General features: G+C 38.4%; 1 protein-coding gene across 12 annotated transcripts in view; it reads left to right on the top strand.

Moving 5' to 3' along the window:
* Positions 1 to 16,118, top strand: part of PBRM1 (polybromo 1) — a 159,820-nt gene that overhangs the window by 37,637 nt on the left and 106,065 nt on the right. For all 12 annotated transcript variants that reach the window (XM_053600122.1, XM_053600130.1, XM_053600129.1 and 9 more), the window contains 5 exons: positions 1,234 to 1,332; positions 5,770 to 5,855; positions 6,867 to 6,962; positions 7,589 to 7,680; positions 15,708 to 15,921. In XM_053600122.1, the coding sequence (XP_053456097.1) occupies positions 1,234 to 1,332; positions 5,770 to 5,855; positions 6,867 to 6,962; positions 7,589 to 7,680; positions 15,708 to 15,921 (587 nt within the window). The remainder of the gene's footprint in view (positions 1 to 1,233; positions 1,333 to 5,769; positions 5,856 to 6,866; positions 6,963 to 7,588; positions 7,681 to 15,707; positions 15,922 to 16,118) is intronic.

Below are 16,118 nucleotides of genomic sequence, written 5' to 3'. Positions count from 1 at the left end.
GGGTATTGGATAGCTCATGGAATTGTTGGGAAGAAAGGCTGGGAAACTAGCCTTTAAATAGTAGGCAAAATTCAGGGCTGTCATGGCACCAGCTGAGATTACACATAGCCTGGTGATGCCACTGCTGTTAACCACTGTCATTTTTCACTGTGGGCCCTGGATACTTGGTCCACTGCTAGACTCTCCTTCCCTACAGGAGTCACAAATCAATTCTTACCATTCCTGGCCATTGCATTAGCCCCTCTAGGCCCAAGGGTGCATGAGCTGAGCCGACTAGGCTGCTGATAAAGCAACCATTTGCCACTTTCACCCTCCTTGTAGGAGATAGGGCCCTCCCTACCTCCTGTGCTGCATTTGTCTCCAGATAAGAAAGATGCCCAGATATTGGGTGGTACCACATGGAAACTAGCTACTCACCTTTGCCTGGCTCTCTGGATTCTGCCTTGTCTTTACCCTATCTATGCAGCTTGTGCTTATGGTTCTACCCTTCAGTTCACTGAATTTGGTTTCCTCTTTTCTCTTTAGGACATGTTCTATTAATTTTTGTGTACTTATCATTAGTCTTATGTACCTTTTACCTAGAATATGTCCCTCTTTTCCTTTCCTTTGTAAAATTAGGCAACTATACAAGTATCCCCAGGTTGTTTTGGATTGTGTGAATTTTAATATGTGAAAGTTCTAGCACATGGTAGGTATTCACAAAATATTAGCCTTTGTGCTGGGTTTTTTTTTTTTTTTTTTTGCAGTTTTTGGTCAGGGCTAGGTTTGAACCTACCACCTCCAGCATATGGGGCCGGCACCCTACTCCTTTGAGCCACAGGTGCTGCCCTGTGCTCTGGGTTATTTTTAACATTAAGTGGTCTAACTAGAGAGATTTTACTTCACATTGTTAAGTCCACTTTAGTGAATTAGATTTCATGAAACACTTAGAAGTGGGCTTGGCACGTAGCATGTTTGCTAAATAAAACTTTTATTTGATGTTTTAAAAATTGTAAGTTATTTTTATGAGAATAACGTATCTATGGTTTTATTACCTATCTCAAAAATGTATTTATAAATGGGTACAGTAATAACTTATAAAAAAGAAAATGACTTTATGTAGCGTTCATAAATATATTTTCCAATAAAGTCTGGAATTTGGTGACAATTTCAAAGTATGTGGAGTTTTTTTTTAAAGGTTATACTGATTAACTCTCATTAAGAGGAACTGCAATATTTTGTTGTTTACTATAGAATGGAACCTACAAAAGTATTCATGCAATGGCCAAAGATATAGATCTGCTAGCAAAAAATGCCAAAACTTATAACGAGCCTGGATCTCAAGTATTCAAGGTTAGTTCTTTGTTGTTGCTGTTTTTATTGATATTAGTAAATATTTTAATTAAGGGCTAATAATTTTTATATAATAACTTCACTGAAATATGATTCACATACCATATATTTCACTCATTTAAAGTGTACAATTTAATGGTTTTTAGTGTATTAAGAGTTGTACAGCCATCACCCCAATCAATGTCACTGTATATATCCCACTAGCATACCCAGCCCTAGGCAACCTCCAGTCTACTTTCTGTCTCTGTATGTTTGCCTATTCTGAACATTTCATATATATGAAATCATATACTATGTAGTATGGATTCTTTTGTAACTGGATTCCTTCATAACAGACTCTAGCATAACATTTTCAGGGTTCATCCATGTTGTATACTGTGTCACTACTTTATTCTTTTCATTGCTGAATAAGTTTCTATTATATGGACATACCTTGTTTTATTTACCCATTCATCAATAGCTAGACACGTGGGTTATACTTTTTAGCTGTTATGAATAATGTTGCTATGAACATTTGCTTGTTCATAATTTTATGAACATTTTTATGTACACAGATGTTTTCATTTCTTTTGGATACCTATCTGGAAATGGAATTGTGAGGTCATAAGGTACCTATATATTTAATTTTCTGAAGAACTATCAAATTGTTTTCCAAACTAGCTGTACATTTTGCGTTCTACTAGCAGTATACAACTACTATAATTTCTCCACATCCTCGCCAACACTTTTTTTTCATTTTTGTTTTTGTTCTTACTGTAACCATCTTAGTGTGAAGTGGTATGTCATTGTGATTTTGATTTACATTGCCTTAATAATAATGCTGAATATCTTTTCATGTTCACATTGGCCATTCTCATGTCTTCTTTGGGAAAATGTCTCCTCAGATCTTTTCCCATTTTTTAATTAGGTTAGTTGCCTTTTATTGTTGAGTTATAAGAGTTCTTTATGTATTCTGGATATTAGACCCTTATCAGCTATATGATTTGTACATATTTTCTCCCATTCTCTTATTTTGGCATTTTTGCGATTGTGTCTATTGACACACACAAGTTTTTACTTTTTATGAAGTCCAGTGTATCTATTTTTATCTTTGGTTTGCTTATGCTTTAGGTGTCATATCAAAGACACCATTGCCTGATCAAAGGTCACAAAGATTTATACCTGTGATTTCTTACAAGAATTTTATAGTTTTAGTTCTTAACAAATTTGAAATTAATTCAAATTGGATTAGTTAGTAAGTACGTAGTAGGTAGATCCTGTATGTGTGAGTTAAGAGTCAATTCATTCTTTTACATGGTTTATTATCTCAGCTCTATGTATTTAAAAGACATTCTTCTTCTTGAATTGTCTTGGAACACTTGTTGAAAATCAATTGACCAGCCAGGAGTGGTAGCTCACACCTGTAATCCTAGCACTCTGGGAGACCAAGATGGATGGATCAACTGAGCTCAGGAGTTTGAGACCAGCCTGAGCAAGAGTGAGATTTTTGTCTCTTAAAAAAAAAAAAAAAATACCCAGGTGTTGTGGCGAGTGCCCATAGTCCCAGCTACTTGAGAGGCTGAGACAAGATCACTTGAGCCCAAGAGTTTAAGTTTGCTGTGAGCTATGACACCATGGCACTCTACCGAGGGTGACAAAACAAGACTCTGCCTCCAAAAAAAAAAATGAATTGACCATACTAGATGTATGTATAGGTTTTTTTTATGGTTTCTTGGTCTTATTTCATTTATCCAAATGTCTATCCTTATGCCAGACAAGGTTAATTTTTCAAGGATTTTTTTTGGTTAAATAGATTGTTCTCTGCTTTAAGCTTTATAAATACAAAAAAAAAAAAGTAATACGAGGTGTACAATACACAATGTAAAATGACTCTTACCGTTGCTTTGCAATTTCCTCTTAGAAGTTTTGTACTATGGGGCGGCGCCTATTGCTCAGTGGGTAGGGCGGCGGCCCCATATACTGAGGGTGGCAGGCTCGAGCCCGGCCCTGGCCAGCTAAAACAGCAGTGACAACTGCAACAAAAAAAAGCCGGGCATTGTGGAGGGCTCCTGTACTCCCAGCTACTCGGGAGACTGAGGCAAGAGGATCGCTTAAGCCCAAGAGTTAGAGGTTGCTGTGAGCTGTGATGCGACGGCCCTCTACCATGGGCGACATAGACTCTGTCTTAAAAATATAAAAAAAAAAAAAAAGAAGTTCTATAAGGAATAGTTGCTTGTAGAAATTTACCCAATTTATCATATCATTGGGAATTTAGCAAAAGAGGCTCAGAAAATATTTTGGGAGTAAAATCATTTAGACTTTCTGAATGTTGACTCAAATACTCACAATTACCTTTGGTAGTTAATAGTAACTTTTATCTTTCATCTTTTAAGAAACTTTGAGTGAAAATCAGGAATGAGTGGTACCTGTAGTTCAGGGGGTAGGGCACTGGCCACGTACACCGAGGCTGGCGAGTTCGAACCTGGCCCGGACCAGCTAAAACAACAATGACAACTGCAACAAAAAAATAGCCTAGTATTGTGGCAGGTGCCTGTAGTCTCAGCTACTTCGGAGGGTGAGGCAATCACTCAAACCTGAGGATTTGATGTTGCTGTGAACTGTGACATCATGGCACTCTACCCAGGGTGACAGCTTGAGACTCTGTCTCAAAAAATAAATAAATCAGGAATGAACTACTAAATGAACTACTAGGCAATCCTTATATTCTTAGTTCACATTTTAATAGTGTGTAATACTGGTGTTACAGTTCAGAATTTTACTTCTCTGTCTACCTATTTTCTCTATGCTAAATTTTAAAGAGAATAGAAACTTCTGATTTGACATATTAGTATGCTATTAATCTAAGTGAGTACATCATCCTAAATTTGCGTGCACAGTCTTGAATCTCAGAAGTGCACCTTTGTTTCAGTTTGTATACAAGTAGATTTCATTGTGTGTAATCTCCCTGATCCCTATTTTCAGTTTCACTTTCCATGGTTTGGGGTCAAAAAATATTAAATGGGGCTCGGGGCCTGTAGCTCAGCAGCTTGGGTGCCAGCCACATACACAGGAGCTGGCAGGTTTGAATTCAGCCCGGGCCTGCCAAACAACAATGACAATTATAAGAAAAAAAAAATAGGGCAGCGCCTGTGGCTCAGTCGGTAAAGCGCCGGCCCCATATACCAAGGGTGGTGGGTTCAAACCCGGCCCTGGCTGAACTGCAACCAAAAAAAATAGCTGGGCGTTGTGGCGGGCACCTGTAGTCCCAGCTACTCGGGAAGCTGAGGCAAGAGAATCGCTTAAGCCCAGGAGTTGGAGGTTGCTGTGAGCTGTGTGATGCCATGGCACTCTACCGAGGGCCATAAAGTGAGACTCTGTCTCTACAAAAAAAAATAGCTGGGCGTTGTGGCGGGCGCCTATAGTCCCAGCTACTTGGGAGGCTGAGGCAAGAGAATTGCCTACACCCAAGAGTTTGAGGTTGCTGAGAGCTGTGACACCATGGTACTCTACCAAGGGTGACATAGTAAGACTCTGTCTCAAAAAATAATATAATATATATATAATGGAAAATTCCAAAAATAAATAATAAGTTTTAAATTGTACACTGTTCTGAATATCACAATGAAATCTCTTGCTGTCCACCTGTGTCCCATCCCATTGTACACTATCCTTGGAGGACATGAATTATCCCTTTGTTCAGTATATCTACGCTGTATGCACTACCCACCCATTAGTCACTAAGAAGCCATCTTGGTTATTAGATCAACTGTTGTGGTAGAGTAGTGCTTATGCTCAAATAACTCTTATTATACTTAATAATGGCCTCAAAGCACAAGAATAAGGATGCTAGCTAGCAATTTGAGATGCCGTAGAAAATGTTTTAAGTGAAAAAGTGAAAGTTCTTGACTTAATAAGAAAAGGAAAAAAACCATATGCTGAAGTTGCTAAGTTCTATGGTAAGAACAAATGTAACCGTGAAATTGTGAAGAAGGAAAAAGAAATGTGTGGTAGTTTTGCTGTTGCATCTCAAACTGCAAAAGTTGTGGCCACACTACATGATAAGTGCTTAGTTAGTATAGAAAAGGAATTAAATTTGTGTATGGAAGACATGAATAAAAACATGTTTTGAGTTGGGTACTATCTGAGGTTTCTGGCATCTGCCGGGGGAGGAAAGGTCTTAGAACATATTTCCCATGCATGGGGGGGTTGGGGTGGGGCTACTGTATTTTACCATTAGATCTTTATATGTTACTTGACTGATTGTAAAAGAACTAGGAGACTTTAACTTACATTTAATTGGTGACAACCTTCTGAAGATGTTTGGGAAGCTCATTGAAAGGTTAGAGGATGCAGCTTTGTGGATATTGAATGGAAATCTCCAAGTAGAAAGAGTGCCATAGAACATGCCTGCTGCATGGAGGCACTTTAAACTTTTCTTTTTCCTATTCCTTTTGACAGGATGCAAATTCAATTAAAAAAATATTTTATATGAAAAAGGCAGAAATTGAACATCATGAAATGGCTAAGTCAAGTCTTCGAATGAGGTAGGTTAAAAATGTCTAAAATCCTTATGCCTTTATATTTGCCACATTTTCTAGCTAGTGACAACAAGACTTAAACGTTGCAGGGGGTGCCCTGTGCCTCAGTGGGTAGAGCGCCAGCCCCATATACTGAGGATGGTGGGTTTGAACCCAGCCCCAGCCAAACTGCAACAAAAAAAAATACCCGAGCATTGTGGCAGGCGCCTGTAGTCCCAGCTACTCAGGAGGCTGAGGCAAGAGATTCACCTAAGCCCAGGAGTTAGAGGTTGCTGTGATCTGTGATGCCACAGTGATCTACCAATGGCAATAAAGTGAGACTCTGTCTCTAAAAAAAAAAAAAAAAAGATTTATGTTGCTTTTCAAGATTATACTTAGAGTTGATAATGTGATTGTGAAGATAGTAGAGATAACTCTTACCCAGCCCCTTCATTTTAACCGAAGGGCTTTATTTAAAAATAAATGCTTTTTAAGACTTAGCATTGCTGTATACTTTTATTGCTTTGTACAAGTATGACTACATGTGTATGTAATATATATTTTACACATATATCGAAATATATATGGAATATTGTGGTATGTGTATATTCATATTTGCAGTAAGGATATTTGGCTAAGTATTCAGTCAGGAGATCTAAACTCTCATCCTGGCTTTTCCTTGTACTAGAACTATGGTTTTGAACAAGTCTTAGTTTCCTCCTACCTAAGATGGGAATGTTGGGTGACTACTTTCAAAAATTTGTTTTGGCCCTGACATTTGTTTCAATACCAGGTAGGTCCTGTGGTCACTGCAGTGACCAGAAGCTGTTTAGGATCAGCCCCAGTCCCTTTTCTTTTGCAGAGTCTCCAGGTGGTAGAGCAGAGTTAGCTGAATAATAGAGGCTCAGAAATATTTTAGCTGGCGTTTCTATTTAGAAAAGAAGAAAATGTTTGTCATTTTCTGTTGTTTGTTTATTTACCAAACATTCTGATTTCAGCTGTCAAGTTTCTGAGCTTTTTTATCTTTTCTTTGGATAGGACTCCATCGAATTTGGCTACAGCCAGGCTGACAGGTCCTTCACACAGTAAAGGCAGCCTTGGTGAAGAGAGAAATCCCAGTAGCAAGTATTACCGGTAGGAGAAAGAAAGATGTTTAATCTGAGAGCCAACCTGTGGTTATGAAGATAGACATAACTGGTGTTTTATAGTTATTTGAAGGAATATTTTTGAGTATAGTTGGATTATTATGAGATTTTATCATGAAATGCTGTATTTAAAAGATAGAGGTGCTACAGTAGACTTGTATCACCTCATACACAATGGTGAAGCATTGTTTGTCAGGTAGTGTTTAATGTTAGTTATTAGTAAAATGTGGAGTTAACTATACTAATAGGTTTTGTGTTCATAGTAGAATTTATATTATTGGAAAATATGAGAATCTTAGAATTATCAGCAACTGTAAGTGAATTTTTATTTTCCCTAAAATAAATTGTAGTGCTACAATTAAGTTAAAAGCAAATTGCAAGTAGCCCACTCTAGCCTTTTAACTGCCACTCCCTTTTTACTGAAAGAAAAAATTATTTTCTTGGCTAAGATTGATTATGAGAAACATGAAGAAGTAGAGAGGTAAACTGAGGAGTCAGTTGAATGGAAATTGTTTTACCTTGATATTAATGCTTTTAATACTTCCTATTTCTTGTAAATAGCATAATTTTTAAAACATCTTTCCATTTCTTCTAATAGCTTACTTTTCTTTGTAGTAATAAAAGAGCAGTCCAAGGAGGTCGTTTATCAGCAATTACCATGGCACTTCAGTATGGCTCAGAAAGTGAAGAGGATGCTGCTTTAGCTGGTAGGCATTAGGTTGTGACTACTTAGATGCCTTCTTAATGGATCCTTTCAGCTAAGGGAAAGTACAGTGACTTTGGTCCAGCCTGGACTTTGTTGAGTTTTAGAATACATACTACATTATTTTGTTGCATTTGATTATACTGTGGTTAGCAAATTTATCAAAAGCTTATTGCTTTATTTTGTGTTAAAGCTCTTATCTGGATAGATAAATACTTCTACAAAAATAAGGCTGAGGCAAGTGCTTTAGCTGGTAGGCATTAGGCAAAGTGGATTGCTTGAGCTCAGACGTTCCGACTGAGCAAGAGCAACACCCTATCTCTACTAAAAAGAAAAAGAAAAAATAGTCGGGCATTGTAGCAGGCACCTGTAGTCCCAGCCACTTGGCAGTCTGAGGCAGGAGGATTGCATAGGCCCAAGAGTTTGAGGTTGCTGAACTATGATGCCATAGCACTCTACCCAGGTTGACAAAGTGAGATTCTGTCTCAGAGAGAAAAACAAAAAAATACAAAAGCAAAACCTGTAACGATAAATAGTACTGGTGAAACCATTAGGAAATCTCAAAGAAAAATTGATACAGTGTCAGATTTTCAAGCTGTTGGCTTATATTTTCAGTAGGCTCTAATTTCTTCTTGGCTACAGCTTATGATTTAAAGGCAAATACAGATTATAATCAGAGCAGTGTGGTAAATTGTCATTTAAATAAGGTTGATGAAGAGTACTGGCCACTAGAAATCAATGTAGGAAAATAAAGAAAGTAGTAGGAGTATACTTGATTCATTGTCATTCTTTTAAGTGTGATATATTTTTCTTTTTCCTTTTACTGCAGGTATTTCTTTGTAGAGGTAAAATTTGTTTCATTAAATTATGCTGGCATAAACTTTCAATTTTATAATCAAATGTGGCACAACAGAGTTCTCTAGTTGGATCTTATTTTTAATTGAATTATTATAATGATTTTTGAAGTATTTTTAAATCTGTTAGAGATATTTGGTAATCACTATAGACTGTTAGGAATAAATTTAATTTTTCAACACATCTACACGACTAAGTGTGTGTGTGGGGGGGGGTGTTTGTTTTTAGTTTTGTTTTGAGTTTTTACTCAAATTGGGCCTGGTCTTATCCAAAACTGAAAGAAAAGATCTTTCTCTTAGCTTTGTTTTTCACTGATTATAAAAGTGACATGTTTTATGTTTAGATTTTCTCCTAATATTTTATTCCTTCATTAACTTTGTGGTAGCACAACAAATGAAAGTCACACCATTTGTAAGCTTCCTAAAAACCATTTATTGCATTTTTTATTCTAATAAATAATATATCTGTAACAGGAGGATTCTTATGCAGTTAGCTATAAAAAAATGATATAGAGGGCGGCGCCTGTGGCTCAGTGAGTAGGACACCGGCCCCATATGCCAAGGGTGGCGGGTTCAAACCCAGCCCCGGCCAAACTGCAACCAAAAAATAGCCGGGCGTTGTGGCGGGCGCCTGTAGTCCCAGCTACTCCGGAGGCTGAGGCAAGAGAATCACTTAAGCCCAGGAGTTGGAGGTTGCTGTGAGCCGTGTGACACCACGGCACTCTACCCGAGGGCGGTACAGTGAGACTCTGTCTCTACAAAAAAAAAAAAATGATATAGATACCAGCCAGCTTTTTTGGTAGCAGATCCATTAGGCTATCATTCAGAACCCGTTCATTATCTACCTACCTACCTACCTACCTGTGAGACAGAATCTCAAGCTGTCACCCTGGGTAAAGTGCCATGGTGTCATCATAGCTCACAGCAACTCCAACTCTTGGACTCAAGTGCTCCTCTTGCCTCGGTTTTTCTATTTTTAGTAGAGTCAGGGTCTCGCTCTTGCTCAGATTGGTCTCAAAATTGTAAACTCAAGCTATCCACCCGACTTGGCCTCCCAGAGTGCTAGTAGGATTACAAGCATGAGCCACTGCGCTGGCCTGTCGTTTTTAATTTAATCAAGACTGATACTGATATATCTTGCTTTCTCCTTTTGGCCATGAAAACAAGTTAGGGATAGGCATAATGAAAATAGCAAAAAGAGTTTAGCTTGTGATGTTAGAGCAACAGGGAAGAGCCCATAAATAGCAGGCATGAGAATTCAAAAGATGTCACCTGATTCACTTTAGAGGTAAACTATGCCAGTGCAACTGAGGCCCTGGGGGGATGTGGAGGAATGTGGAACACCTGGTGGCAGTCACTATAAGAATAGAAATAGAGAAAAAAAAAAAAAAGAATAGAAATAGAATGGGGATAGAATAAGAAAAACAGATAAAACCTTCAGTCCTTCCTCCCTCTACCAACAAAAATAAGAAGGAAAAGAAATAAAAGGCTTAGCGCCTGTAGCATGGTGGTTACAGCACCAGCCACATACACAGAGGCTGATGAGTTGGAACCCCGCCCGGGCCAGCTAAACAACAATGACAACTGCAACAAAAAACAGCTGGGTGTTGTGGTGGGCACCTGTAGTCCTAGCAAGTTGGGAGGCTAAGGCAAGAGAATCTCTTAAGCCCAAGAGTTTGAGGTTGCTGTGGGCTGTGACACCGCAGCACTCTACCAAGGGCAACATAGTGAGACACTGTCTCTAAAAAAAAAAAAATACACACACACACACAAAAAAAAGAAAAAAAAAACACAGAAAAGGTGGGATATGTAGAAAACATAAAGATGAGAGAAACAATTTGAAAAATTCTGTTAGGAATTACATCAGTGTTAATGGCCTAAATTTGCCAATTAAGACACTTCTAGATTGGATTTTTTAAAAATTAGGTTATATACAGGTTATAAGAGACACATTTTAAATATAAAAACATAGGAAAGTTGAATGTAAAAAGGCAGAAAAAGATACACCAAGCAAATAACTGAAGAGTAGCTATACTAATTTCCAATAGAGACCATTACAAAAATACCAAGATTTTTACCTCATAATGGTAAAAAGGTTTATTTCATCACGAAGATAAATTCTAAAAGAGCTTGAAATATGTAAAACAAGCAGGTGGAACTTCCTGAGAAATTGAAAGCACTACCCTTTGAATAGGAGACCCCTTCTCTAACTTGTAGATAGGCAGATAAAATACCAATGAAGTTCAAGATTTGTAGTTTTTTTTGTTTGTTTGTTTGTTTTTTGGGCAGGGCTGGGTTTGAACCTGCTACCTCTGGCATATGGGGCCAGCACCCTACCCCTTTTAGCCACAGGTGCTGCCCTGAAGTTCAAGATTTGAACGCACTTCTTCATCAGTGTGTTTCCTATTGCTGCTGATGTAAATTACCACAGATTTAGTGGCTTAAAACAATGAAGAGTTATGCTCTTACAGCTCAGGTCAGAAGTCTAAAGTCAAAATGTCAGCAGGCTAACATTCCTTCTTCATGTTCGTAGGGAAAATTAGTTTCCCTCACTTTTCTGGCTTCTAGAAGCAACCAGTAATCCTTGGCTCATTCCTCTCCATCTTCAAAGCACAGTGCTCCAGCCTTCTGAATCTGTTAGCTGATCGTCTTTGAACTCTTGCCTCCCTCTTACAAGGATGCTCATGATTATATTTACCCACATAATCCAGAGATTAATTCAGTTTAATCTCCCCCTGTTAATATTTTTGACTTAATCATATCTGATAAGACCCTTTTGCCATGTAAAGTAACATTCACATGTTCTGTGGGTTAGGACATGAATATGTTTTTGTCGCCCTTATTCCACCTACCACAATAAGCTTGATAATAATGTACATGTATTTTTGGTGATGCCTGTGGTTCAGTGGGTAGGACGCTGGCCCCATATACTCAGGGTGGCAGGTTCAAACCCAACCCCGGCCAAACTGCAACAAAAAAATAGCCGGGCGTGTGGTGGGCGCCTGTAGTCCCAGCTACTTGGGAGGCTGAGGCAAGAGAATCACCTAAGCCTAGGAGTTGGAGGTTGCTGTGAGCTGTGTGATGCCACAGCACTGTACCAAGGGTGATAAACTGAGACTCTGTCTCTACAAAATAATAATGATAATAATACTGTATTCCATAATTAGAGTTCTTATTCTTCCCAGGTTCACATTTACAAAAATTGTCCAGGTACTTAGCCTTAAAAAACAAATTTCAGCATATTTGAATAATTATTATATAGGTCATATTTCTGACCACAGTTACAGCTAAGATATCAACTAATAATTACTAAGTAAAAAGTTATTCTGTTAAAACTTTTAATAAAATAAAAAACTCTTAATAAAAGAAGCAAATCTGATTATTAGAAAGAAAAAAACAATAATATTGGGAGGAAAGAGGGAACATACAGAGATTAAAGAGAGAGTATATAAATAGCTTTATGCAAGTAAATTTTTAAATTTAGATGAACAAATTCTTAGGAAAAAATAAATACCTAAAACTGATTCAGGAATAAAAAGGTGGATTAGTCATAGAACCATTAAGGATATTAAATTGTCAGTTAAAAATCTCACATAGAAAATACCAGGCCATACATATGAGGAACAGAATTTTGTAGCACGTCCAACAGAGTTGAATTCTATGAGTCTAATATAGCCTAGATAGCAAAATCAAATAAAATATAAGCATACTGTAGCATATAAATGCATTATGTAGCATCTATATGCACATAAGCATATAAAAGATAATACATGATGACACAGTTGTTGTGTTTTTTTTGTTTTTTTTTTTTGCAGTTTTTGGCTGAGGCTGGGCTTGAACTCACCACCTCTGGCATATGGGGCCGGCACCCTACCCTTTGAGCCACAGGCGCTGCCCAACACAGTTGTTTTTATTCCAAGAATACTAGCTTGGTTTAACACTACAAAACATTAAAAAGAAGTATTCACCACATTAACAGATTAAACAAGTAAAAATATATGATTGGCTCAGCAAATGCATTTGAGAAATGCTTCAGTTCCCAATCATGATAAAAATTCTTAGCAATTTTTCTTTCTTCACAAAAAGAAAACGTAACTTTAAAAAAGATAATAGTTTACAGGCTTGGCACCCATAGCACAGTGGTTACGGCGCCAGGCGCATACACCAAGGGTGGCAGGTTTAAACCCGGCCTGGGCCAGCTAAACAACGGCAACAAAAATATAGCTGGGCGTTGTGGTGGGCGCTTGTAGTCTCAGCTACTTGGGAAGCTGCGGCAAGAGAATCGCTTAAGCCCAGGAGTTGGAGGTTTGCTGTGAGCTGTGACACCATGGCACTCTACCGAGAGTGATATAGTGAGACTCTGTCTCAAAAAAAAAAAAAAAAACAAGATAATAGTTTACAGTAATAACAAAGTATGTCTAGGTATAAATCCAACAAAGATGTACAAGCTCTTTATGGAAAAGATCAGAGATGGTGGAGTCAGAAAAGACTAGTTTCAAGTCATTATCTGCTAATAAACTGCATGACTGTGGGTACAAATCACCTTTTGACTATTTTACAGGGTGATTGATCTTATGTAAATGTTAACCTTGTATGCCCACTTTTCTCATTTGGGAGAAAGAAATAACAATACTTATCTTGTGTGGAGGTGTTGTTAGGATTACCTGAGACTGGTAATTATTAAGCTTTTAACATAATATCTATTGCTCAGCACCTGTAGCTCAAGCAGCTGAGGCCAGCCACATACACCAGAGCTGGGCCTGTTAAACAACAATGACAACTGCAACACAAAAATAGCCGGGCATTGTGGCAGGTGCCTGTATTCTCAGCTACTTGGGAGGCTGAGGCAGGAGAATCGCTTAAGCCCAGGAGTTGGAGGTTGCTGTGAGCCGTGATGTCACCGCACTCTACCCAGGGCGACAGCTTGAGGCTCTGTCTCAAAAACAACAACAACAACAAAACAAAACAAATATATATATATCTAAATACTTAATAAAAGATTGCTGTTCCCCACATCTATGGTGCATCTTAGAATGGGTACAGGCGATTGCACTAATGTACACGGCTATGATTTAACAATAAAAAAAAAAAAAAACTAAGACCCAACTAAAAAAAAAAAAAGATTGCTGTTCCTACCTGAGAGTACATAGCAATTATAGTTATTCCCATCCATTTCTTGGTCCTGATACATTGTTTTAAGGATTCAGGGAAATGAACAATATATTTTGCATTTGTAATAAAAATGATTACATGTTTCTTTGTTTTGGTGTTTTTGTACCACCCAACCAAGTTTATCTGCCCACTGCTCAAGAGAAAGCCAATACCCAGAGACAGCAGGTTTATAGCAGGGAAAGACTTTACTCCACATAGCATTAAGCAGCAAGAGGAGAGGAATTTCTCTAATCTTCCTCTTTTAAGAATTAGGAAGCATGGCTTGGCACCCATAGCACAGTGATTATGGCACCTCCCACATACACCGAGGCTAGTGGGTTTGAACCCAGCCCAGGCCAGCTAAACAACGACAACTGCAACAAAAAATAGCTGGGCATTGTGGTGGGTGCCTGTAGTCCCAGCTATTTGGGAGGCAAGAGAATCATTTAAGCCCAGGAGTTTGAGGTTACTATGAGCTGTGACTCCACCACACTCTACTGAGGGCAACATAGTGACACTCTCAAAAAAAAAAAAAAAAAAAAGAATTAGGAAACAGTGTTTTAAAGGCAGCCTGGTGGGCATAGGTTTAGGCAATCAGGGTCTGCTAATTGGTTGGTTTCAGAGTGGAATCATCAGTCCTTTGGTGTGGGCCAGAGGTGGGTCAGCCCATCTACTAGAATGCAGTTCCTTGGGTGGGGGGCATCTAAGACCAGTTGAGTCAGTTCCTTGATTTGGCGGGGGTGGGGAGGGGGGTCTGTTACTGGAATGCAAGACCTGGAAGATAATCTCAAAAACTACCCGTAAGTTCCAAACGAGTGATGTTCTGTATGGAGAAAATTAACAATCTTCATAACCAACAACCATGCCTGACTCCAGGGTAAAGAAGCAAACCAAGGGTATAGTGGCTGATTATTATCATTATTTTAGCTAAGTCAAAGAGTCTTGGGGCCCTTACTCTAGCTCTCACCTTACATATCTACCCCTTCATCAGTTTGTTTTCTTTCTTTTTTTTTTGAGACAGTCTCCCCTTGTCGCCCTGGGTAGAGTGCTATGGCATCCCAACTCACAGCAACCTCTAACTCTTGGGCTCAAGCAATTCTCTTGCCTCAGCCTCCCAAGTAGCTTGGACTCCAGGCACCTGCCACAATGCCTGGCTATTTTTGTGTTGCAGTTGTCATTGTTTAGCAGGCCCAGGCCAAGTTCAAACCCAGCAGCCCTGGTGCATGTGGCTGGCGCCCTACCCTGAGCCTTATCAGTTTATTATTACGATTACCTTCTACCTAAAAATTCCCTCAGTAAGATAATATATCATTCTTCTGGGATGTTATAGATCAGTGTGAGGTAAAGTCGCAAAAGACTTACACAGCTAAATCTTGTGTGGCAGTTTCAGCCCAGTATAAATTTATACTGTTATAAACTTCATGCTGTTACTTTAGTTGTGAAATCTCTGAATGGCTATTTGCTCCTTTTGGCCAAGCATAGCAAGGAGTCTCTGAAAACACATTTTAAAAAGTGAAACTATTTCGCAACCTTTTAAACCAGTGTAACTGGGCAGTACCTGTGGCTCAGTGGGTAGGGCGCCGGCCCCATATACCAAGGGTGGTGGGTTTGAACCCAGCCCCAGCCAAAGTGCAACAAAAAAAATACAGCCAGGCGTTGTGGTGGGTGCCTGTAGTCCCAGCTACTCAAGAGGCTGAGGCAAGAGAATCGCCTAAGCCCAAGAGCTGAAAGTTGCTATGAGTTGTGACACCACGGTGCTCTACCAAGGGCAACAAAGTAGGATTCTGTCTCTAAAAAAATTAATCAGTGTAACTTTTACTGTTTAACATTCTATTTCTGTGTAATATTTCTCCAAATGTACAATTATAATATGCATTTTGAACGTGATCTTTAATGAAGGTTAGAGGCTATTTTAACAAACTTTTCTCAAACATAGATAGCTCAATCTAGAAGGCTGTTTAAAGAACTTTGAAGTGTGGTTCTTTCTTTCTTATCCATATATACCACCTTTGCTTTTTCTTCCCAGCTGCACGTTATGAAGAGGGAGAGTCAGAAGCAGAGAGCATTACTTCCTTCATGGATGTTTCAAATCCTTTTTATCAGCTTTATGACACAGTTAGGAGCTGTCGAAATAACCAAGGGCAGCTAATAGCTGAACCTTTTTTCCATTTGCCTTCAAAGAAAAAATACCCTGATTATTATCAGCAAATTAAAATGCCCATATCGCTACAACAGATCAGGTAAGATATCTTCTACGTTACTCAATATAAATCTATTTTCTTGTAGTTGAACCTGCATTCTCTCTAAAATGGATAAGAGATATTAAAGGCAAAAATATTTTTTGCCTCAAATTTTAATCATTCATTGTCTTACAACTGAGAACAAATATTTTTCTGTCTATGCTTTCATTAATATTTTTCACCTTTTTTAGAAGTTC

The sequence above is a fragment of the Nycticebus coucang genome, chromosome 8 (assembly GCF_027406575.1).
Source record: "Nycticebus coucang isolate mNycCou1 chromosome 8, mNycCou1.pri, whole genome shotgun sequence".
Lineage (NCBI taxonomy): Eukaryota > Metazoa > Chordata > Mammalia > Primates > Lorisidae > Nycticebus > Nycticebus coucang.
Note: the sequence above shows the minus strand (reverse complement) of the source record. Positions and strands in the feature narration are given on the sequence as shown.